This window comes from Anabrus simplex, chromosome X, assembly GCF_040414725.1.
Source record: "Anabrus simplex isolate iqAnaSimp1 chromosome X, ASM4041472v1, whole genome shotgun sequence".
Lineage (NCBI taxonomy): Eukaryota > Metazoa > Arthropoda > Insecta > Orthoptera > Tettigoniidae > Anabrus > Anabrus simplex.
This window is the reverse complement of record NC_090279.1, coordinates 217772149-217798511: the sequence shown is the minus strand read 5'-3', so window position 1 is coordinate 217798511 and position 26363 is coordinate 217772149. Positions and strand designations below refer to the sequence as shown.

At 41.0% G+C, this 26363-nt stretch overlaps 1 protein-coding gene across 2 annotated transcripts in view; it reads right to left on the bottom strand.

The window, feature by feature from the left end:
* The window catches only part of slgA (proline dehydrogenase slgA), a 241874-nt gene that overhangs the window by 54664 nt on the left and 160847 nt on the right, over positions 1-26363 (bottom strand). Inside the window, exon 4 of one of the 2 annotated variants that reach the window (XM_067159275.2) lies at positions 11427-11570. In XM_067159275.2, the coding sequence (XP_067015376.2) occupies positions 11427-11570 (144 nt within the window). Of the gene's footprint in view, positions 1-4799; positions 4907-11426; positions 11571-26363 lie in introns of those variants that run through there. The other variant, XM_067159276.2, reaches the window with a different exon arrangement.

Here is a 26363-nt window from a genome sequence, read left to right as displayed (position 1 = left end):
AGTTGTCAAGTGGTTTCAGCAATACAGGAAATATTATACAATAGAACATTCATTCTCAACAAACTCGTTAAAAATATCTAGTTCCTAATTTCTACAATACTTCATGTGAAATTAATACTAAAAGTCTTAATGCACTACAGTAAGCTAGTAGCATGCAGAAGAGGGCTGGACCAACAACACTACTGCTATGTTTCCTTTCTTCCCTTCAAGATCAAAATAGTGGCCCTCAAAATAGAACATTTGAAAAATGTTCAATTTGAAGAGTAAAATCAACATGACCCCTGTGCAAGTTCTCCCAAACAAAAAAGGGGGTCCCATAATTTTAAAAATTAGGATAACAGAAGTTCAACTTCAAAATCTTAAGACCACAAAGCTTGTATCAAAAGAGGAAAATAGCTCAACTGTAGGAATCACTCGTCGTGTATGAGGTTTAACGATGCTATTTATATACAACTCTTATACTGAGTAAATTTGCACACTGTTATTAGGACAGCAGACCGTTAGAAGTGTTCCTTAAAGATAAAGATTCAAGGTAAGAAATATACATCAGCGACATTTCAGTCAGAAACAAAACTGTGTGTGATTTTTGATGCAACATTTGTGGTGGGGGAAAGTCTCTTTCCAAGTGTTGAACTCGTCAGAAAACTCCCAAACAAACATGTCATGCATTTCCTACAATTTTCTGCAATCAATAGTCTTACCCGCAATTAGATCTCAAAGGTGGGAAAAATCTGTTTTCAAGTATTTGCGGAGTACAAGAAGATCAGAGAATATAGATGAAAGATTAAGCTCGAACTCTATACAACTACCAGATAAATGACCATGTATTTTACTTTATACTTAAAAGTATATAGTTGTGGCATCTAGAAAAAATGCTGTGATAATATTTCAGTTCAGAACTTTGACCAGGAATGTTCTTTCATCTAAGGTTCAGTATTGCATGAGCTATATCAACAAGTGATACATGTGCTGTGGGTCAACACTGTCACTTACGGTATTTTGAGGCTCGACGACAATACTCTTACTACTGCATTTCTAGAAAATATCATACTGTATGTCTACGGTGTATTTACAGTGTTTGTTATTAATATTAGTAGTTAATACCACTCTAGACAGCCAAGAATAACCACACGAGACCTCGTAACCTGCAGGCCTTTGAACCGAGCGGTGGTCGCTTGGTAGGCCGAGGCCTTCAGAGCTGTAGTGCCATGGGGTAAAGTATTAGTTATTACTATTTTGTATGAACCAACATAATCTAATGAGAAAATTCAGTAATCTACTGATTCTTTATAGTGCATCATTTTGATTATTTTCAACAAGCATGACATTTTTAGCGTTATGCTTGGAGTTTCTCATGGAATGGGATCAATGTCCAAATGTTTGTCAAAATGTTATGTAGGCTTTAACTGTCAAGATTTTGGTATTATGGTCTGAAATATTGAAAGAACGCTCTCTTCTGCAACAACTCTCAGCATCTACTCTTAATATAAAGAGTTCAGAATTTTAATGTAATTTTCATGGTAGTAATATTCCTTTCCTAAAATTTACTATATTAAAACTTCTATTAGGCTTCTAAAAACTACTTCCACGAGCAATATAGTGGTACAAAACTATGTATAGAAATAAAACTGTTCCCACTGAAATAATCCTGGAAAAGAATTTGAAGTTAAAAAAAAAACACCTTACCTCCAAAGAAATAATAGAAATCCCGCAGTTATACACGTGACAAGAAATAATAAAAGGATCACATAGACTTGTGTAGAAGTTGCAGTATTGGCCCAGCCCTTGAGGAACAACTCCCCCTTACCAGGTGAAGTGGATGACAAGTTAGTCTCGACATCATGCACACTCTCAATATCGTAACTCAGAGATCCTCGGCTCTTGAACCGATTGTTTTATCTCGCGCACGGTAGACATTCATTTGTCTCTCTCCTTGCAACAGCAGATGTTCAACACACTGCTAAGGGGGAATCCTAGAACTGTACTGAATTATCTGTCTGTTAGAACGGCGCAGGCTTACCAGAATCTGCTTCCTTGGACCAAGGTTCCGTGGGAGGGGATTTAAGGTGAGAGGAGCAGACGTCGTATTCTGGGAGAAGGTAGACAAGTGCCGCAAAGGGACGGGAGGGGAAGCGCAGCACAAAGAAAAAAAAAAGAAATATAAAAGGGGAAGCTTTCCATATAAACAATTTCTAAATAAAAAAAAGGATCTTTCTTTACAGGATAAAATTTACCATTCACAAATCTCTGCTTCTCTCCTTTTCAAAAACAAATTATTAACTTCTCCCCAAGACAAATGGGGCAGAATTCATCACAAAAAGATATTTCATTCTTGGCAAAGCTTTATAGATACGAGAAACAGTTCATCATCTAATGAAACACATGGGAAGAGAACAACAGCACTGCGACATCCCAGATACCCACAGCAGTCCATTAAAGTAATACCACCACTGTAATGAAAACTGGGACACAACAGTCCAGTCAGCAATAGTTTTACTCTGTCATGCTTTCTTGTACATCAACTTCCAAGTAATATTTCGTAGCCCTCTCTGCATGTGTCGACCTCTCATCCCAAAATCAGAAGTGTGATTTTCAAAGGCCTAATTACTGTGTTGTTAGGGTGAATGTTCCTTGTAGGGATCATTAAGTACCCGTCGTCATTGGGGTAATCACATAAATGGGATTGTAAATAAAGGGTACAGATCTCTCCATATGGTTATGAGGGTGTTTAGGGGTTGTAGTAAGGATGTAAAGGAGAGGGCATATAAGTCTCTGGTAAGACCCCAACTAGAGTATGGTTCCAGTGTATGGGACCCTCACCAGGATTACTTGATTCAAGAACTGGAAAAAATTCAAAGAAAAGCAGGTCAATTTGTTCTACGGGAGTTCCGACAAAAGAGTAGCATTATGAAAATGTCGCCAAGTTTGGGCTGGGAAGACTTGGGAGAAAGGTGACGAGCTGCTCGACTAAGTGGTATGTGATAAAGATGTTTCCCATAGGGAACCTGAAATATTTGTTCCGAATGAGTCAATTTATAATACCAATATAGTTGGACCATTATTGGACATTATAAATTTTCCAGCCAACTGATTCCTGGTTGCCAGTGTTTCACCCCAGTGAGCTAAGTTGGGCTCATCAGTTGGTAAACAGCACACATACCAAGACGCATGGCTAGTGCATTCCGTGGGGGCCACTGCATAGGCTACTTAAAGCCATCGGCAATGCCAATGCACTACGAGAGACTGTCTCATTTTCAAAAATTGATATCTGCCTGGCTATCAGATGATATAGATGTTGATTCCCATAGGGAACCTGAAATATTTGTCCCGAATTAGCAAATTTATAATATCAATATAGCAGGTCCATTATTGGCTAAGCAGTTGCCTCCACGGTATGCACTAGCTATGTGTCTTGGTAGGTGTGCTACTGATGAGCCCAACTTAGCTCACTGGGGTGGAATGCTGGCAACGAGGAAGGAGTTAGCTGGAAAATTTATAATGTCCAATAACGGATCAACTGATTGGTATTATAAGTTGTAAGTTATGAGCTGTCAGTGGAGAGATGGAGTGGAATGACATTAGTAGACAAATAAGCTTGAGTGGTGTTTTTAAAAGTAGGAAAGATCATAGTATGAAGAAGTTGGACTTTATAGGAAGAGGAATTAGACTGGAATAACTTACCAAGGGAGATATTCAATAAATTTCCAAATTCTTTGCAACTGTTTAAGAAAAGATTACGTAAGCAACGGACAGGGTATCTGCCACCTGGGCGACCACCCTAAATAGAGATCAACGGTGAATGATTAATTCATTTATTTATTTATTTATTTATTTATTTATTTATTTATTTATTTATTTATTTATTTATTTATTTGGGGAGACTAAACCTGCTGGAATGTGCAATTTCTACAGAGTGTCAGAAGTTGTGCCAATGTAAAATGAAAAACTGTAGAGAAAGGCAAGCTATCAACAGATGGTGCATCAATGATGGCAGCAAATAATTTGATGGATACAGTTGGGTCCCAGCCCCCATTCCCACTCCCTTGCCATTTTTACCCACGTGGCAGTGTGGTCATGAATGCCATCTGTTCTTTGAAGTCAGATGATGTTCGTATGTGGTGTACTGACGGCCAGAGAGCCCACGAGGTGCGAACATTGCCTCTTCCTGATCACTTCAGTGTTTTCATGCTTCTCGTCTCCACTTCCCACACATGTTTATCTTAATATGTGTTCTAATATTTCTGTGTGTGTCCAGATTTAGACTTCCTTTCCTAACGTTGGCCCATTGGGCTCCTTTTCTCGTCCTGTGTTTCTATCTTCCTAGTCTTTTATCAACCGTTTCCGTCTGTCTCTTCCCTTCTCTGATGTCCTCGTGTCCCCACAGACCTGTCACTTATTTGTTGAATGTCAGATTACCCATGTTTGTCACAGAACTGCTACGTCTCTTCAGTAATTCAACAGAAAAAGAAAAAAAAGGAACATTTCATTGCTTATTAGCATTCTCAGGCAATTGGGGAATTTCATCTTTCTGAAAGTATGACTATGTAATAGGAATCTAGCCCAAAATTCCATCTCTAGATCATGAAATGCAGGAGATACCCTCCCTTTCTCAAACCTCTTCACTCTCCTGGACACTAACAGGTGCTGCTGTTGATACAATTCTTTCCATCATCGAGAACTATTAATTCCATGAACTGTTTTTCATATCTACAGCTTTGAAAGTGTTCTAAAAGGGATTCCTTTTTAATAACATTTTTTAAAATATAAAAATGAAACTCTGTCCTTAGTGATCAACGTACCAAACACCCAAATGGGGGCAGAATGTTTGGGGGAAGTAAAGCTTTTTTTGTTTTAATTAAATGATCATTCAAACTTTTTTGGTTTGTTTCTAATGGTGTTTAGCTACATTTGTTGAATCCACTCTCGTAGAACTCAGATGTTTCTGGTTTCTTCTGGAAAAGAGTTTCTGCATCACACACACAAAACACAAGTAAAAAAGACACTCCTACACACATTAATAACTAGATACAATGCTTTGGTTATACTTAATACTACAGAGCAAGACAGATGTACACACGTCACAATGCTCGTAGACACAAGTGTTCGGTTGTATAAGGGGTGAGGACGGCAATATTCATTTCTGGCTATTCTTCAATTTTGAAGATTGTGAATGTAATAGAGCATGGAAATGTTGCACTAGCAAGACAACCATTTTGGGTTGGAGCAGAATGACTTCATGACACTTGGGCGAACGTTCAATTAATATATCCTAAATTTAAAGTTATTTTTTTGCAATCAATTTGTGGTAGCGCAGAAAAATAGCCAGGCAGCTCGGGGCAGTAAGCTGATTTAGAAAAACACTGGTAAGTTACATGAAAACTTTACACTGAAAACGAGATCTTAACAGAATTTTACCAACACATACAGAGTTTTAGTATGAAATCTAACACGCTAAACTTTTATTAGCACAAGGGAACTGTTCGATGTTCTCATCATCCTACCAAACAATTTCCTTGTTACGTCAACTTGAGTTCTGAACAGTAGTAGGCTCTACCCCTCAACAAAACCATTATTCAAAACGTCAGACTACTTCTCTTTTAATTTGAGTTGTCTAGTTTCTTTCCCATTAAAACAGTTATTACTACCACTAAACCTGAATTAGGAAACTTGAGTGCTTTTAATTACCTCATAGCTCACTAGGCCTGAACATTTTAATAAGATGCCCACAGCCAAGCCACTATACTTGCTCCGACACCTTGGTAGGGAGGACCACTTCCTTAAACAGTTTAGATACAAAAGACCAGCCTCTTCCGACAGCTTGTGAAGGACTAATCTCTTACAACTTCACAGTTAGAACACGAACATTACGAGTGTGTACACCTTTCTTTTTGCGAATGGGAGTTATTATACAATGTCAGCGAACATAATACTGTAGATGAAACATTAGACCAAGCACTTCACACTCCACACATCAACCAAGAATATTTTAGTTTTATTTAGGATCGTATACATGAGAAGACTTGGGACAGTCTTAAAGTCAAACCTCCTGTAGCACACAGGAGCTCATCGACTACTTAATACGGCAGCTGCAAGCAAGAACAGTCAACAAAGGTAGTCCTCATTTACAGGAACAGTTTCTTAGGAGCTAACAAGTCAACACTTAAGAGTTCTTTGTCAGCGACATTATTCCAGACCTGCCTGTTAACTTGCTCCTATCCCTACAAAAGATATTTAAACTATCCCTGCATTTTCACTACAATGACAATAACTATCAACCATTAATGGAAATTATATTCTGTAAATGATATTTTTTTTCTTAAAGCAACCAAGGTGAATAAACAATGTATTCTGATAAGGATTAAATGAATAATCTCAAAATATGGTTTTTATTTTAAGGTTTACTTTTATTCTACAAACTATACAAAAACATTTACTGAAGACTACCTTTATAAACAGCTCAACAATTCATCCACACACATACCTGGGGGTCTATCGTTTACTGTTCAGGCAGTGTAAGCGCGAGTGGCTGATTTTTCTTTGAATTCCTTCAGTAAAACCACCACAGCTCGGCTCTTGGTGCGATTACCATTTCACACACCTGAACCTTCATCAATAAATACTCTACAAAACGGTGAGAAGTTCATGTGGTGGTTCTCAAGAGTGATGTGCAACACTGCCCTGATAGGCTTACATCTCGTGTCCATTTAAATGCGAACCCCAACAGCCAACGAGAGCTACTCACGTGAAAAAAGTTCCTTAAATTTTTGTAATGTTGTACAGTCTTACAATGTTTTAGCACCCTTCTACGACAAAACTCGAGCCAAACGTAGCAATTCAAAGGTCAACCGAAATTATTTGTGACTTTCGGCAATTTAGTTGGAAAGTGAGAAATAGGAGCAAAATCATGCTTTTCCAATCCAACATAACACTCATGATATATACATATATCTGGCACTCAAGATGAATAATTACAAGGTTGCTCCACAATTCTGTCGACATGTGAAGGTGTGAAGTGCTTGATCGTAAGTCTAACAAAACTCCAGATATCAAATGATTGAGAACAGTCCTGCTGCAAACTAAAAAAGACCAATGCATGACTAAATAGTTTACAAATAAAAAATTCCTTTTAAAATAGTAAAAATCATCATAGTAAAACAAAATTTTAAAAAGGCAATGCTACACGTTCTTCACACATGAATAGACAATAGTTTCTGCAAGGATGTACATCGAGGACACCAAGACCACAAGAATGTAATTCTTTGATGGTAGGGGTGGAAACCTTTCAGTCTTTACAACTATGGGGTTAAACATCTCAGAACTGTGGGTTCTGAGCAGAAACCAAACAAGACGAAGAAGGCAACTTCTTGTTGGAAATTCGACATGATTAGTTTTTATACAGAAGACTTTTTTTGTAAATTTGAAGTGATCTGCGAAGCAGCCACTCGTGTTGAAATACTACATAACCTGCCTACCCTGTGCTACTAAATACACAATAAAGAACAAACAGAAGCAGAAAGCAAACCACTAAAATTGATAAGTCATTGCAGCCACACGATAACCAGAATTAGATAGAGCTCTAACCACAGGGAAAGAACTTCACTTCAGGATTCTGTGTGCATTTGAACTGCAGATACAGTATCTTTGTAAGAAGCAATCGTTCCCCAAACAAACTGGATCTCATAATGCAGCATTTAGAACACAAGGCACGGAACTATCACTGCTTGAATCCTGTGGGGTTAACGTCTTTCTGCAGCTCTGTAGCAAGCCATTCCCAGAAGTGTAGCACTCTGGACTGCTGACACCATCACCTCCACTACAGACAACATATCCTTACACTGTCATCCCATTTCACTGTACACACAGTACAGGCTAGCATTTGCTGCACCCAAGCCCTACATCTGACTGCCTCACGTCTCGTGTTGTCCACACTACATTACCGAACATGACTGGTGAAATATACAGTTTATGGGTGGGTGACCGAACGTTAACCCAGTCGAGGTCTAGCTGCACTGTTAGCGGGCCTTTGGTACTCACAAGATTTTCCGGTACCACCTTCGATGCTTGACAATCCCTGCCTGTCAACACATGTGGCCTACCCAGCCACGGCTTTGTCTTCACAATTTCACTTCAGAATCATGACCCCGTCAGTTCACTTGGGCAACTTGAGAAGGGCAACCAATAACCATTCCAAGTTGCAAGTCGCTAAGCAGGTACAGGAGCAATAGTGGTTGTAGCTCTAGTTAGGAGAGTCTGGATACTTCTGATCAGATAGGGACTGTGTTTCACATGGATGACATACTACTATTTCAGTCTATTTTGAAGTAATAACTCTGCCAACCACCAAACAAACACAACCTGATAAAAGTCACCATTTAAATAAAGAAACAATGTGTGAAGCTACGAGCAATATGAGAAGACACTAGTGTTAGTAAGAGAGATTTGCAGCAAGGCTGTTGAAGCACAATTCAGTATTTTTACAACACAATGTGTAAGTGTTTATGGAGGAATCCTAGCTTAAGGTCAGGCACACACACCTAGTGGGCACCTGGCCAAGACAACTAAACTGTCCGAGGACACTTCACAGTATTACCACCTGCCCTAAACTTACCAGCAGCAGCAAATTTCTACAGACTTCCCAAAATCACTAATATGTACACAGTTTTTAAGTCTCACAAGAAGCCGTAATTCCCTGAAAGAAGGCTAAGGTTTAATGATGCGAACTGACTTGATAAATAGCACACAAGCGGAGAGTACCTCCAAGCAGAAGAGAATTCTTCTCCCCCCCCCAAGAGCTTTTTGAAATACTTGAACACTATGGACCAATACAATGGTGGAGATGTCACTCACAATTAGCGAATTAACAACCCATTCAAAGCATAGTATAAAAGCTGCAAAGACAGCCAATGCCTTGCTGTAATAAGCCTAAACTAGGCATTCACAGGAAGTCAATAGAGCTGCCTTGTTAGATCAGTGGTACAATATCCGACTCCTGACCCCAATCTGAAGTAGTCTAGTTTCAAAAGGTGGTCAAAAATCTCCGCATTCCAGGTTGGCATGGTGGCGCCATGCAGCAGCACAATCCGGAACTGCCAGACGGGCCACTCAGAAGGTGGGCAACTGTGCAGCCAATTATTAACATTTCAATGTTGACATCTCAACAGTGGTGGCATGGACGTCCTAAACTACCTACATCAAGCCTGCAAATTTACCACCATTGACAAAACTATTATTTTACAGAAGTGTGCTAGGCTCCTCGCTATGTTATTCTTGACGGTACCTTCGTTCTTCAAAGGGTCAGAACTCTTCCTTCTCTTCTGGGAACAAAATAGTGGAGTCCACTATTCTGTTCCCCATTATATTCTCAGTTCAATACGGATTTAATATGAAGTTCTTAAACATGAATTCTTCTCTTCTGATTCGAGTTCCCGTCCCTTGTCTACCAGAGAGCTGAGTGATACTGGAAGTCTCCTCTAACAGGTCTTGTGTGTACTGCCTCTAAATACAAGTTGGTTTGCATGTTTGTTGGTTTTGACAGAGAAACAAGAAGGTTGTTAACAAGGTATAAACATTCTTAACGTGTGTTACAGAAGAGCATGTAATGTTCATGAAAGAGAAGACACGTTCTGCATCGAGAGAATAAGAGGAATGTTGTGAGGAGACAATACATAGTACATGCATGCAACACAGAAACAGCAACGTATGAGGGGGAATGTAGACCCGACATGCTCGGTCCCAATCTGCCACCAGCGCACAATGTAACAGACTGTTAAACGGATAACAATCTGAAATACACATACAAGCAGGAGGGAAAAAAAAAGAAAACCACTGTGGGAAGAGGGAAATATATGAAAAGGAGACAGGGAAAACAAAACAAGAAAAGTATTCGGACAATCTCCACATCTGTCGTAGCCAATCCCAATTCTTCTCAGCCCATGACGAGCTCGTGTTGATGCCTGATGAAGCAGGAATGTGCTTGACAGGGGCTGAGAAGAAACAGATGTGAATGGACTCAGACTGATGAGAAAAGAGACTGACCTCTTCTCCTCTTCCCACACTATTTCTCCAGACACAAATTGAAAATATAGGTCCCGCTTGATCTTTACATCGTTGCTTTTGAAACAGAAATAATTGAAGGGTGCAGCCGAACAACAGCGCTTTCTGCAGGAGAGGCAAACGGAAATAGTCAGAAACACTTCAGCTCGTGCTGCTTCCACCTAGGACGAACTGTACACATGTCCCATCGTTCCATCTACGGTAAAACAAGATTTGAGAAGCACGATCTAACATGCTACATTGTGGAACCTTTCATTTATTTTAATGAAAGATTTGTGCTTGTCGTATGATAGGTCACATATAACTCCTGACTTCTTTGTACGTGTTCACCTCTGCTAATGGGGGCAATGTAGCAATATAGTTACCTAAGAAGGGTTTTTTTTTTTTTTTTAGTGAAGTATATAAGTAAGCATTAAGTTCATGGGTTCTTATATTACATATGTACTGCACAGCCACGAAAATAATTAATACGTATAACAACTTACCATAGTCGGCACAATATTAGCACGAACTTCATCTTTCATCGAAACTTACGACTCCCGAGAATCCCGCAATCGTTTCCTTTTACTACAAACCCATTCTGAAGGTTTGATAGGCCTTTTACGGGTTTTATTTAGTTGTCTTTCATCACTTTGCGATAGTTTCATGGTATCTGACATACCTAGGCACCAAACAGGAACGATTTGAATAAAGATTGAGAAAGCACAAACAACCTTGTTAGACTTGGGAGGAAGGAAAGCCCAGACTGGTTAGCGAGAACTGCATGAAATTACAGCGCTTTTATTGGCATGTGTCCCGTTATTCCACTAGACACAAAATGCGGCTTCTTCAACTAAATCGAGCCTACCTTGCCTTCTAGTGGATTTCCCTTTTAACCGACTACCAATCACGTTATAAGAGGCCTGAATCCTGATGTTCCACTGAAATTTCTACTTTGCTCACCCTTCAATTATTCTCTTTAAATAGCTCATAACAACAATCTACGCTTTTCTCACTTTTAATCACCTCTACTGGTCACTGCACAAGCACAGGGCAACGTGGGACTAAAGGCATCAGCGATGACTGAGGAAAAGGGGTGTTTGTTAAACATACTATGCAGGTTGCAACAAACAGCTAACAGAAACATCCCAAGCCACAACTTAAGGCATTAATGCCCAGCAGTATTTTCAAATACTAGTAAACGCAACATTTTTTTGTGGCTATCACGAATGTCAACCAAATAAAGCCCAAGAAACAATCTGCATTCCCATCAGCATTCTTCTCACACTCTGCGTTTCTGCATTGCATGGAATGTCTGAACAAAGCATTGTTCTACAAGCACTTTATGTCACCTTACCCACACATATGCTGCAACCAGACCAAGAGAGTCTTACCTGAAACAGCCTCCAGACACTCTAGGAAGGTCTCCATGTTACGTTCGCATTGCGCCTCATTTAGGTAGAAGTAAGTACGGGCGCTCTTCACCTTGTACCGACGGTCAGCAAAAGTCTTGGCTAGGTGATACTGTGGTATAGTACCTGCAACAAAATAAACCAAGCAGCTGAGTACACTAACCCTTCCAAGGTTTTGGATGTGAACTTTTGTCAAGTATACACACCTTGGTTTTTCCACTTCTCGCCAATTCAGCCCTGCATTATCCAGCCTCTCAGTAATATGGCCTTCAAACAGTCCACCGTTTCTTTCTTTCTTTCTTTCTTTCTTTCTTTCTACATACATACATTACATAATAAGAATGAGAATAAATACAGTACTGAACTGTGCTTTTAAGCATCTCAAGTCCTCCATTATTCTAATCATCATCTTCATATACAAGTACGTACATAAATTATTGTACTAAGCAGTGTTGCGACTCCACACCTCTGCACTTGAGATTCAGAAGCGTAGAAAATTGGTTGTTGCGAGCTTACGAGTTTTTACTGCACTGGCTAAACAGTACATAAAGAATCTGGTTTGTCAATACTAATCAAAAAGCAATTTTATATACAATGGCGGTAAATAAGTCCAAACACCGAGAAGGGGTTGTGCCAGACTAACTAATGTTGGTAGGAGTGTTTATACGCCTGAAAGACAACGTTGATTCAAATTTCCTGCAAATCGCATTAGCATGGCACTAGTAGCAGCCCCAGGACTTAGCAAATCAGGTTTGCTTTAAATACGAGCTGTACTGTGCAAGAGCACTAGTTACCTGTGAGATTGGCCGAGTCACTGTGAGTGGGTCAAAAATGCCTTTACAATGACGAAGAGGCCAGTATCAACAGCTCACTGCGGTTGAACAAGGCCGTATAATAGGGCTACGTGAAGGTGGATTTTCCTTCTGCGCTACTGCAGAACGACTTGGCAGGAATGTCTCCACTGTGCACGTGTGCTGGCAGCAGTGGTCACGAGAAGGTACACTCACAAGAAGACCGGGCTCTGGACGTACTCGTGGCACCACCAAGAGGGAGGACCACCATATTCAATGTATGGCTGTGGTGCAACAGACAGTCTGCTGCAGCAATTCGAGTGGCAGTTGGCACCACAGTAACAAACTGTTTGAAATCGATTACTTGAAGGACAGCTGCAAGCTAGACGCCCTGCGACGTGCATTCCACTGCTGTCTGCAACTTCAGTGGTGTCAAGTGAGAGTTCACTGAAGGATGGAGTGGAGGTCCGTTGTGTTTTCCGATTAAAGTCTTGGCTCCAGTGAGGGCCATGTGTTGGTTAGGAGGAGGCCAGAGTGAGCGCCTGCATTCCACCTGACTAGCCACCGTCTTGGTAGGTGTGCTAGGTACCAACTGATGAGCCCAGCCTAGCACACGAGGGCGAAACGGTGACAACCAGGAATGAGTTAGCTAGAAAATTTATAATGTCCAATAACGGACCTTTTATATTGGTATTATAAATTTACTCATTCGGAACAAATATTTCAGATTCCCTATGGGAATCAACATCTGTATCATATAACACTGGACCTATACCGGAAGTTCTGGTCTGGGGAGCAATTTCCTATGACAGCAGGAGCACTCTCATGGTTATCTCACACACCCTGACTCAGATCTGTACGCCCATCTGGTGATTCGACCTGCTGTGTTGCCGTTCATATACAGCATTCCTGGGGGCGTTTTCCAACAGGATAATGCACGCCCCCATGCCACTGCTGTAAGCCAACGTGCTCCAGTGTCGACACGTTTCCTTGGCCTGATCGATCCCCCGATCTGTCGCCAATCGAGTAAGTATGGGACATCATTGGACGACAACTCCAGAGTCATCCACAACCAGCATTAACCGTCCCCGTATTGACCGACCAAGGGCAACAGGCATGGAAGTCCATCCCGCAAGCTGACATCTGGCACCTGTACGACACAATGCATGCCTGCATTCAACAGTCAGGCAATTACACCTCTTATTAATGGACCCATACGGCACATTTGTGATGGCTTTTCTTGTACGGATGTTAACCTATAGTCTTGTGCCTTTTATCAATTAAATATGTTACCACGACAAATATATTGTCGAAATTTCTGTGTTTTACATTCCTTATTTCATGGTGTTTGGATAATTTTTTCTATCAGTGTATGCTAATTAATGGTACATGTTTCAAGAACATATTCTCTTCTTCAGCAAAAGTAAAAATGTTCCAACATCTATTTATTTTAATCATGCGACAAATTGTGAAATTCTTCACTGAAGAAGAGAGTGGTATGTTCTCGAAAGATGTACGAGTACTTTTATGTATATATACACATATATGTTTGTTGATTAGCATTAACAAGGGGCTTCTTTATCTACTGTTTATTCAGTGCAGTAAGTTTAGTACTAAGTAGTTAATACGGTCAAATCAAATTTATAGATTTACGCGTTCAGTCATGGCATCTGAAAGAAAACCTACAGTGATAGATCTGCTTCAGAAATTGGAGATCTTAGACAGGTTAAAACAAGGATCCTCTTTAACAGCCGAGTACAAAATAAGATGTACTACAGTTTATGGCATAAAAAATGAAAGATCAAATTCGACAGTATGCAAGCTAAATTGACGGAGATAGAACACGAAAAGTTCTGCAAATGAGCAAAAATGAAGTACGTGATGCAACCTTTTACAGATGGTTCATGCAGCAACGCAGTAAAGGTGTGTTTCAAGAACATATCATCAGTGGTCCAATCATACAGCAAAAAAGCACTAGCACTTAACAAAAAGCTTGGCGACAGTGAAATGTTTGCAGCAAGCAGAGTTTGGCTTTTGAAATGGAATAAAAGGCATGGTGTGCAGCAGTGAACAGTTACTGGGTAAAGTCATTTAGCAAACTAAAAAGATCCGGAGGAGTTTTTGTAAATGTTGGCGGTAGTAACAGAGGTAAAAGGTTAAACGCCTGCTGCTCTGTACAACGCTGATGAAATAGGCCTCATTTTCAAAACGCTCCCTATAAAATCTCTTGCTGCTAAGAACAAAAAATTAAGCTCGTGGATATAAGTCTTAGCCTCACCTCATGGTGACTGACACAGCAAAATGAGTACACCACCAGTATACTCTTATGTTCAAAAGAAAGACAGGTTGGAAAGTGAAATTTGTATTAGCTGCAAACTGAAGAAAAAGATACTTATTGATACTGCTCCCAGTCATCCCTTGGACTTGTGCCTGAAATCAGGCGAGACATGAACCGTCTTTTTTCCCACCAAACATGACAGCCCCTGATTCAGCCTGTAAATCAGCACATACTGTCACGAGTTTCTTAACTCGTTGGTTGAAGGAGAAAGAGACTCCAATGAGGCTATGCTGAAGGCAAGGAAAGCTATTAATGTACACTATTATGCTTTCCAAGCAGGAGCAGCATGGGACATGGGAGCAGATTGCAAGTGCTGGAAGAAACTGTGGCCTATGATTGACGCCGAGTTGGGGTCGGCACCGAGTAACCGCAACGTCAGTGAACCAATCAATTCAGACTTATCAAACCCTGATTCTGTGTACACTGATATATAACACAAACTTCCAGGAGCAGCAGAAGTTGAAGATGAGGAAAATCGTGAAACACAGGAGACAAACAGATGAAGCATGCAGGAAGAAAAGATTAAAGCAACGAGGAAGATGACACCACAGAAGTAGGGCCCAGGAAAATTCCAGACACAGATGGCGTTGAAGCTGCACGCACGCACGCACACACGCACACATTCCTGCAGTACATGATGCTAGCGAAGAGAGTGCATGACAAAGCATGCAGTCACAGAGAGTCTTCACTAAAACAAAGAAAAATTAGTGACATTTCAAAATGTCCATACTAGGTAAGAAGTGTTTAAGATTTGGTGTGTACATATAATAGTAGCAGTTATTGTATTTTTGGTGCATGCATAGTTTTAAATATTTATGATCCAGTAATCTGTGTTTTTAGTGCATTTGTATACAATATCACCCAGTAATCCAGCACCCCTCTGTACAAGATCAGCGAAGTTACAAGCTTTCCTGAATTCAAAAATACAGTATACAATCTCACCATCAACATATTTCCTATAGTGGCTCTACAATCTTTGGGTACACTTTTCTCCTGAGACATAAGGTAGACTTCAAAACGTGTGTTTTATGGCACCAACTGCCCCCAAACTGTCCTTTTGAGAGCTCATTTTCATTGCAAGTACTAGTACTAACAACTTTCAAAAATATGATATACTGTTATATGCATCCTTGTTGATGAACTAAGTAACGTACAAAAGAGGCCATAAAACCTGCATGTACCTGTTCGTCTGCGTCATGTCACTACGTATTGCTAAGGTGGGAAAAGCAGCACGTCACCCCCATCCCCCTGTATCCCCATCAACTGATTTATGATACTGGGCCAAAATGCCTGGTAACCTGTTTGATCCAACGACATATCGAGGTTGTATCGATCTTCATTTCTGCCGATCCTTTCCCGATTTAATTAGTTAATGTAACAATAATTCATTCAGAGGGTCACTGACATCCTCAATATATTTCACAGTTCTTCCACCACATTTTGCATCTAATACAGAACCAGTTGAGTAAGTTTTCCTCTCTAGTTTCTGTTTATTACTTTTCAGTTGCTTTCTTAAAACTGTGAAAGAAGTTTCTTTTTTTATGTCTCACCAGCTCTTCCTTATCCATGAACGCATACGCTAAAAATGAGATGTTCCTTAATTGTGGGTGGCGCTTCGATACCCACCCCACATGCTGGGAGGATACAGCCACTGCCATCGTAATCTTACAACCGGCTATCAGGTAGGGGCTTAGAAAACAAAATCAATGGTGATATTCTGATATTTTTTTGTAAATAAATAATTTTACCTCACTGACAGAGTTTCTTCCGATTCTTACGAGAAACAGCATGGTTGTTTTGTAGTCACGCTTTGTAGTTGTGTACGTGAATACCGAAAACGCTGAACAGTTGTGTTCGGGCTGCACAATACTTATTACAAAGCTGAATATACACTGGTATTCTTTTTTTCCTGTGCATGGAACCCGAAGAAACCTTTGGCTACGGAAAATACTCAGAAAAAGTTTAATGGTGAGAAAAGAAAAAAGATACTTTTTTGCGTATTGCTCATTTCTCAGAGGACCAGATTGTTCAGGAGTCGAGAGAGTAAGTTATACAGGTATTCTATTAATACCAGACTCTACAAATTGAAAGATAGTGAGATTCATTCTTCTATTGCAAGTCCATTCAGTGATCAGACACTGTTTGCATCTTAAAGAATTTGAGGAATAAATGGCTGAATGTAAGAAAATCAAATATTTAATTTTCATCTTTTAGTGATGATCAAGCAATTAAAACTGCCAAGTTCAAGGATGTCAAAAACATATAATCGTGAGCTCCAAGGAAAAGTGACATAGTTATCCCTTTTTCCTCCATTCAAAACTGCAACAAAATTACTTGTCTCAATTTCCCATCAATATTTCACTAGGTTTATATTAACCCTGACATATGACATCTCTCAGCAACATATGACCAAAACCAATTTAAACAGGAAATGATGTGACTTTGGCCAACTCTCCTTTCATCTCAAATGCATTTTCTAATATCCCAGTAGCTCTGAGGGTTGTCCTTTATTTGATGAAAACAATATTGCAGCTATTAGGTAACTTAATGGTGCAAAAGGTATGAAGAAATGGTTTCAAACTGTACATAAACGGTGGTTAACAGTGGATATGAAACATTCAAAGAAAGACAAGCATGGTACATCATAGTTCAAGAAAGGCTAGGACATACGCTGATAAGTAAGAATGAATGGGTAGGCTATCGAGTACAAATTCTGGTTAATTTTCAATTCTCAACTCTGATTAGAAAAAAATCTTGTTTAGCCATTTTTTATGACCTTGAAATGTTAAATTTTGTATACGGTAAAACCCCGTTTATCCTAAATAAAGGGGGTGGAGCCACTTCGGTTGACGAGTTTTTTCGGATGACGCATGGTAAATATTTTTGGAAGTTAAATGTCAAAATAAAAATGCATAGACTCTGTTAAGCAAGGGTGCAAACTGTATATTACATTAAAATGTTGAATGTCACTCATTGTAAAATCAGAAATTTTCTTCCGAATTTTCTTGGTGCAACGCTGTCGTGCAGCTATGTCACGCCACCGTTTAATCAAGAATAGGCTACAACAGCTGGTGTAGATTCACTGGTTTGTCTAACAAAGCACAGAGGAATCTGAAATAATGAAACAATTTCTTTTGTTACTACTGAATTGAGTACTGTATACAGTACTGTAATTAAAGCGTGTGGTACTGTATTTTAATAAAAATTCAAAATCAATCAGTATAGTCCGAGCAGTAAACAAGATGAAACTCCCGCAACTGAAGCAAGGTTAACCACACTCTGCATAATCTTTATGACGAATAATACAGTAATAATAATAATAATAATTCCCGCTTGTTAAAGAAAAAATGTATCATGGAACGAACTAGAGTGTAAGAAACTGTTTTGTTTTATGTTACACATGCATTCTGGCACAAGTCATAATAATAGGGTTCGCCTAGTAGCTCTCAGCACATGTAGCAAGAGAATTACTAATATCAACGGCTAAGAACGAGAGGGTATAAACAAAATATTAAAGTACAATTTTGCCAGAGCATTTTGGTTAAGCAAAGTTCGGTTAAGCGGGTTCTACTGTATTTATGTATTATTAATTTATAAAGAGGAGCAAAACACTGATGACAAGAGGAGAAAGAGAAGGAATCTTATCAGAGGATAAAAACCTTGAGGTGGTTGAATGCTTCAAATATTCAGGAAGTGAAATAAATGCAATAAAAACTTTCCAGTCTGTCAAACATGCCGCAATTACAATATACACTTAAAAAAACTAAAATTGTAACATCATGAAGGCATTGGTCGTTTTGTATTGATTTTCAAGATATGGAACGATGCCATGTAAGTATGTAAACGATCAAAGTTTCAGACACATTGGATTGTTGGTACAGGTCTCCCCACGTGATTGGTCGCGGAGGAATCAACTCCACTATACGGACAAAAATAAAATAAATTCACAAGTATTAGCAAGTTTTCCGTTATATTAATACTTGTGTATTTATTTTATTTTTGTCTTTACTGGTTCATGTTATCACTAAACTCTGCATCATTGACAAGTTTACATAACATAAACAATACTGTACATATATAAGCATGTTTTATAAGTGATTTGGTAGAATCTGAGGATGTTCTTGTAGAACAAAACATGTCATTCTTTGTATATTAGTGTGTATTTTACAGGTATATAATTTATATTATAATTGCGGTGTGTTTGACAGACTGGAAAGTTTTTATTGCATTTAACTAAGTTGACACTGGAAAATATGGCTTCATTCTTAACAAAAAAGTGAAATAATGCAAAATGCAAGGTTGGATAAGAAGATCAGCAGAAGGGTACAAGTGGGAAATACGTGTGGAACAGAGAACTTCCTATGAAATGTAAAGAGATAATGTACAAGATGTTATACGTCAGAGACTTGGACTTCGACAGCAAGCAATGAGAGTAAAATTCAGGCCAGTTCCTGAGGAGTATAGCAGGAAAGACAAGGCGAGATGGAGTAAGAAATGTTGAGGTCAGAAAAGAGATAGGAGGTAGAAAAACTGAGTGATTGGATGGAGAAGAATAAATTGAGATGGTTTGGACATGTTATGAGGATGGAGGAGGGAAAGATACAAAACAAGTGTTGGAGGCTAAGAAATAGGACAAGAGGGTGGCCCAGAGCAAGATTGATAGACTATCAAGAATAGTATGAGAGCTATTTTTTAATTAACAACCGTCTGCCAATAAAACAAGGACTATACATTTTTATGCCTCTTTTCATACCTCAGCTATTTTTCCATATAATTTTATGCTTTTTGAAACATTTGTCGTTGTGTGGATCTTCGTCGTAGAAGTCTGCTGCCTGCGAGGAAAACCACTTCTGAATTGTCGTTTAATTTTGTCGGTGTGAAAATGCTTGTCGTCTAACACCTTCAGACACGGAAAGAGGTGACAGTCAATAGGCACTGAGGTCTTGCGTTGTTGTAGAGAAGGCTCACCATGGTCTCCGTGGACATTCTGCATGCACCTATGAATATCTGGGATGCCCTGGTTTTCCGCCAAAAGAAACTGAATAACTGCTCTCTCTTTGGTACGCACCTCCGTTTGAACGCCATTTTTTGGGCTAGTTATAGCGCTGCCACAAAACGGAAATTAATGAAACTCTACGAGACGAAACGGGAATATTCAAAGATGTCCCAAACAAAATTCCAATTTTTTAAAACCCACACTGGCCGAGAAATAAAATGTGTTGAATTATATATTGAAAAAAAAATGCCCCTCTTACTTCTACACTTTTCCAATACACCAATGTGCTGGCATTTAGTTCTACACAAGTTCATTTATATTGCCGATAAATCTATACCCATGAGGTTGGCGTATATGACAACCTTCGAATACCACCCGACTGAGTGAGGTTCAAAACCAGCGCTTCTACTGTCTGAGCCACTCAGCCCAGCCTCCTGTCAGGCAAGGTGGCGGTGGTGGTGAGAATTTTAAAATATAAAAACGAAATTATTTATTCAACAAAGTAATTTGGAAACGCAGTACAAAATAAAACAAAAAACAATTATAGAATTAGGCCGAATGGATTACTAACGTATCAAAAGGGAACGTACGTTCCCTGAGTAACAGTACACTTTTAATTTATATACCCTTGATAAGTCCACTGTCACACATAAAGCGGATGACGAGATCAGCAGTAGTCACGTCATCGGCTAGTATGCGTTCGAGTGTTTTCTGCAGGCCGAGGCTCCGTCTTAGGCCAGAGAGATCGGCGCACTCTGTGAGGATGTGGGCCACGGTGAAGTCAGCACCACAAGAACACACTGGGCCCCCCCCCAGTCCTTCCCTCTTTAGGAGATAAGAGTGCGTGGATCGTAAATGACCTATCCTCAGCCTACATAGTACTATGGCCTCCCTCTGTGAAGGTCGGAAAGAGAACCGCCACACAGTAGTTGTCTTCTTAATTGCTCTCAGCTTGTTGGGAGTTCGGATATCTAGCCACTCCGATTCCCAGGATGCCAAGATGGTTCGACGTAGCTGAGAACAAATATCCTTAGCAGGTACATTGACTGGTCTTGGAGGTAAAAGTACAGCTTCCTTTGCAGCTTCATCCGCAAGTTCGTCTCCCGCAATCCCAACGTGGCTTGGAAGCCATGTGAAAGTGATTCTCGTGCCAGCAACCCACAACCTGGCTAGGTCATGTATCTGCTGCACCAGTGGGTGTTACGAGAACCAGGTTTCAATAGACTGCAGAGAGCTTAACGAATCGGTACACAACAGAAAGTGGCTTCTTTTGTCACGCAGTGCAAACTGCAGAGCCTCTAAGATGGCGTAAAGCTCTGCAGTATACACGCTACATACTTAAGGGAGCAAGATCTTCATGCTCATATCATCAATGACGAAAGAGCAACCATCATTATCTCCAATTTTTGAACCATCCGTGAAGATAAGTCTCGCAGCTGGATATTGGTGAACGAAGTCCTGGAAATACCTCCGATAAACCGAGGAATCGGTGTTCACCTTGGGTCCACGCAGCAGATCTAGACATATATCCAGTCGCGGAACCAACCACGGAGGTACCTCTCTAAAAGTTCTTTCAAGACAACCACCGATATCAATATTCAAACCATGACAAGCTATCAATCCAAAACCCAACCGGCCGTGTGGCATTCGGCCGGTCTTGGCACCGCTAGTGGTATTGAGTACGATAGATGCATTGATAGCTTGGATGTAGTGGCATTTCACGAATTTTGGCAGCGTTCGTGAGGAGTAACTGCTGCCTCCTTATCCGTAAAGGTGGAACTCCCGCTTCAGCGAGTAAGCTGGGAATGGGGCTGGTACGGAAAGCACCCGTTGCCAGCCTTACTCCACTATGGTGAATACTGTCTAAGAGGCTCAGCGTAGATTTTGATGCTGAGCCATAAGCCGCACTTCCATAGTCAATCCGGGAGAGGACCGTAGCCGTGTAAAATCGCAGCAGTACCGCAAGGTCAGCCCCCCACGAAGTGCCGCTGAGAAACTTAAGCATGTTAAGTCTCTTCATGCAGGCAACCTTCAACTGACGGATGTGGGGCTGCGACGTAAGTCTCTTATGAAAATGGAGACCCAGGAATCTGCATGTGTCAACCACTGGTAAGACACTGTTTCGCAAGCGGAGCTCTGGTTTGGGATGCACAGGCCAACGTCGACAGAAGTGTACAACAGAGGTTTTCGCTGCTGAAAATCTAAAACCGTGTTGCAGGGCCCATCTGTCGACTCGGTTAATAGCTTGCTGTAGCTGTCTCTCAGCAAACGCCACCCTTCCAGAGCTGTAATGTAGAGCTAAGTCATCTACATACAGCGAAGGAACGACTGCGGGTCCAGCAGCGGCAACTATGCCGTTGATGGCGATTGTGAACAGCGTGACACTCAGTACCGATCCCTGAGGTACTCCATTTTTTGAACGTAATATTGAGAAAATGCATTCCCTACTCTGACTCGAAAGAGACGGAGGGACATGAAGTTCTCAATAAACATTGGCAAATTTCCCCGAAATCCCCACTGGTGTAGTGTGGAAAGAATCCCATATCGCCAGGTAGTGTTGTAAGCTTTCTCCAGGTCAAAAAACACGGCGACTAGGTGTTCCTTCCGGAGAAAGGCCTCCTGAATGGCGCTCTCCAGTCTGACCAGATGATCAGTGGCAGACCGATCAGAGTGAAAACCACAATGGTAGTCAAACAAGAGACCCTCCTTTTCCATGGCCCACACAAGATGTCAGTTAACCATCCTTTCAAATAGCTTACAGAGGCCATTTGTAAGGCATACTGGCCTATAACTATCCAGAAGTTTTGGATCTTTACCTGGCTTGGGAATTGGTATCACAATTCCCTCACGCCATTGAGATGGAAACCCTCCCTCCCTCCATATTCTGTTGAATAGGGTGAGGATACCCTTGAGACATCTGTCACTCAAATGCTTAAGCATTTGATTATGGATTTTGTCCGGTCTAGGAGCCGTATCTCTGCATAGCGCGAGTGCACTCCGCAACTCCCACTCCGTGAAGGGCACGTTGTAGGGATGCGAAGCACTAGAGGCAAAAGAGAGATGGTGTGCCTCTGCTTCGCGCTTAATTGGAAGAAATGCAGGGTCGTATCTCCTAGAGCTAGACCTATCTGCGAAAGTGACGCGATGTGGTCGGCAATGACTGAAGGAATCGTAACTATATCTCCATTAATGGAGATTCCGGGTACTGAGGGCACATTCTGTACTCCGACAATACGGCGGAGTTTTGTCCACACTTGTGATGACTGAGTATGTGCCGTGATGGATGACACTTTTCCCACGTAGATTTCTTACTTTCTCGAATCAAAAAATGGGCCTTCGCATGCAGACGCTTAAATGTGATATGACTGGCCATCGTAGGATTCCGACGATAATGCTTAAAAGCCCATCGGCGATCACGTATGGTTGCTGTAATTTCGTCCGTCCACCATGGGACCTGTTTCCGGCGACGAATACCGGATGAGGAAGGAATTGTTTCTTCTGCAGCAGCCAAAATTCCAATAGTAATGGAAGAAACATGGTCGTCAGACTCCAGCATATCATCAGTCATCACTGCGCGTTTTGTAAATTCTGGCCAGTTTGCCCGCTGAAGTAACCAGCGCTTGGGTACTTCGGACTGTTTTTTATTCAACAGAGACAGAATTATCGGGAAGTGGTCACTATCACAGAGGTCGTCGTGTACTTGCCACCGTAGTAGGGGAACTAGCACACGGCTGCACAGAGTGACATCCAGATGTGAGAATGTGCCATGTGTCGGTTCCCCTGTATTAAGCACATAAAGATCGAATAGGTTGATCATTCGCTCGAGCATCCTCCCCCTAGAACAGGAGGACGGAGAACCCCATAGTATGTTGCGAGCGTTCACGTCTCCCAGCATGAGGAAAGGAGGAGGCAGCTGGCTGATTAAATCTTGTAGTGCACGAATGTCAAGGTTATAATCCAGTGCAAAGTACACGTTGCAAACCGTTGTCATTACTGGCAACGGAGTGCGAACTGCAACTGCATCTAGCTGAGTACGGAGCGGTACTTCTTCGCTGAAGATGTCGGAGCGAACTAGGGTACAAATGCCCCCAGATGCCGCGCCATCCATAGCTACTCTGTCTTTGGAAAAAGAAGGTATCCTCTCATAGTCATGTCGTGTCCAGGTCTCAAACGAGATTCCTGTAGACAGACTATGGAGGCCGCATAGACGGATATCAATTGACGTAACTCAGCTAGGCGACAGTGGTAACTACTGCAGTTCCACTGCAATAATGCCATTGTGTGGACTGGTAGTGTTGCGAAATTAGGACAATTGCTTGCCCTTCTTTTTGTCAACTACCTGCCATTTTCCGCTGTTCTTGTCAGTATTGTCTTCATCATCCAAGATGATGAGTAGTTCAGTCTTCATTGTCTCCTCAGAAGAAGGAGGCACGGTGACTGGACCCTCCGCGGACGGTGATCTCATTGTTCGGGAACAGTGGGCCTTCTTCCTGGGAGAACTAGGTTCTCCAGAAAGTGATCGAACAAGAGGACGTCGAGGCCTCTCGTTCTTGCCCACCGTTTCTTTCTTTTTTGGAGCAGAGCCGGCAGATGGCTTGCCGGATTTCTTTGGGGATCCAGTGGACCCCGAATGAGTTGTAGAAGGCTTCTTTTCCAATTTTTTAAGGGAGCTCTGTGGCTTCACCTTCACTTCCTTTATGATCTGGGCATTGGAAGGAGGGCTGGACTTTCCAGCCCTATTTGGGGAAGTCTTTCCCCCCACCCTGTTGGGGGAGGACTTCCCAGCCGAACGTTCCTGGGAAAGGCCCTTCTCAGGCAACGTCGACAGTAACGCTCTTTTCAGTGCTTCACAATTTGAATCTCCAGTTTCTTTAGTTCTTGAATTTTGTTGCTGGATTTGACTTTTCGATGCATTTTCAGTACTGGTGTTCTGTACAAAACTCAGTGGAATAATCCGCACGTTTGCGACCTTTTCAGCGAAGGAGATGGAGAACTCCGGAGCAGCCATGGACTTGAACTTCCTCCGGGCGCCTGGATAAGATAGCTTATCCAGCGTTTTTATCTCCTGGATCTTTTTCTCCCTCTTGAATGTAGGGCACTCCTTGGAGATTGAAGCATGTGTACCCGGGCAGTTGACGCACATATGTGGTGGTGTGCATTCAACCCCAGCATGCTCGCACTTACCACACATTTTGCAGGTCGTCGAACCTGTACATCGCAATGAGGTGTGGCCAACAAAAAACAAATGGATGCATGAAGTGGGGTCCTTTCGATTGTAAACGACATAGGGGCAGATCTCGCACAAGAAGGATCAACAATATCCGTGCATTTGCAGGGAAAAGTGGCAACAAAGGGCCAAACATTGTAAACTGTGAAAGAGGGCTTGGATACTTAAAGTAGATCAAATCGGTAACAAGTACATTAGTCATCGCACACCGATGAGAAACTGAATTACAGATATCCTCTTTCACCCTGATGATGGCAGTCATGTGGCGTCACATAATATGGACTGCACAAGATATTGAAGGTGTTAGGGAGTCAAACTGATCCACTGCATGACCGGTAAGGCACAAACGAGAGGGAGATCCGTTCTTTCTTCAAAGCAGTACATCCTGAAACTTATGGACTGAAACACAGCTTGATTTCCCGATTTCATTTCTGTCCATTTGACCTTTAACAACTCACAATAACTTTTTAAGGATATCTCCCTTTCATAAGGCCCCATTGGCTTTCTTCCTTTTAACAACAATGTATTACCACTGTCAGCGGTAGTTTTAAAACACAAAATTACGAGAAATTGTATTGCATTACTTTTGTCCGTTCCCTGCCAGTGAAATTTTGTAAATAAGGTGTTTGTTTTTACTTCAAGACAAATTTGCCAGTACTTTTTACAGCAACTAGTTTTAAGGACAGTGCAATTTGTCGAATGACAATCAGAACTTTAACTTCCCTTTTTAGGAATGTTTTTCTCATAATTCATAGAGCAAATCTTAAAGAAGATCTTACAATTACACGGTGTAGATGTTTTTTATTGAACCTATACTGTAGGACTTGCCTAAGAAGACTATGTAATCTTTATATTGTTTGTCACATCATTGTTAATATGTAATGCAATTTTTAGTTCTTAAGTTTCTGTATATGTAGCCGAGGAGGGTTATATTTGGCCGAAACTGTACTACGAGTTAGATTAAGAATTTATGACTTCCTTATAGTGTTGATTGGATGGGAGTTTTTTAATGAAATCCTTTTTATGACACGAAACAATGGAACTGTATGAATTACTTGCCCTGAGTGCCTATTCTAACTAGTTACTTCCCCTCCCTGCAACATTCAGTCCAAACAAACGTATTTCACTTGTCTCTGTGACACAAACAGTGGCTGCCACTGGCTATCCATCTTGACCAACAGTGATATTTAAATCGTATACTCGCTGGAGTGAATGGTCATAAATTAACGCTCATACCCACCATTCGAGAGCTGCATCACCCTGCATCGTAATGCACAACTTAAATCCATTCGGCACAGATATACAGATGGCAGATCAGAACAAATTCTCAACCTTCTCAAACGACTGGATTAGCTCTTATAAGTGACGGGATATCCTGCGGTTTGTTTCACAATACAGTCATCTTTTCTCTTCACCCACCTCTTGACCGACTCCTTGTCTGGTAGGTAACTGATCAGCAATGATGCCCCGAAGTACGTTAAGCCGCACCCATCCTGATGTGTCACAATAGCCAATCCATTCGTGGAGCTGCTGGTTTAAGAGTACGAGCTCCATCCTGTCGTCATAT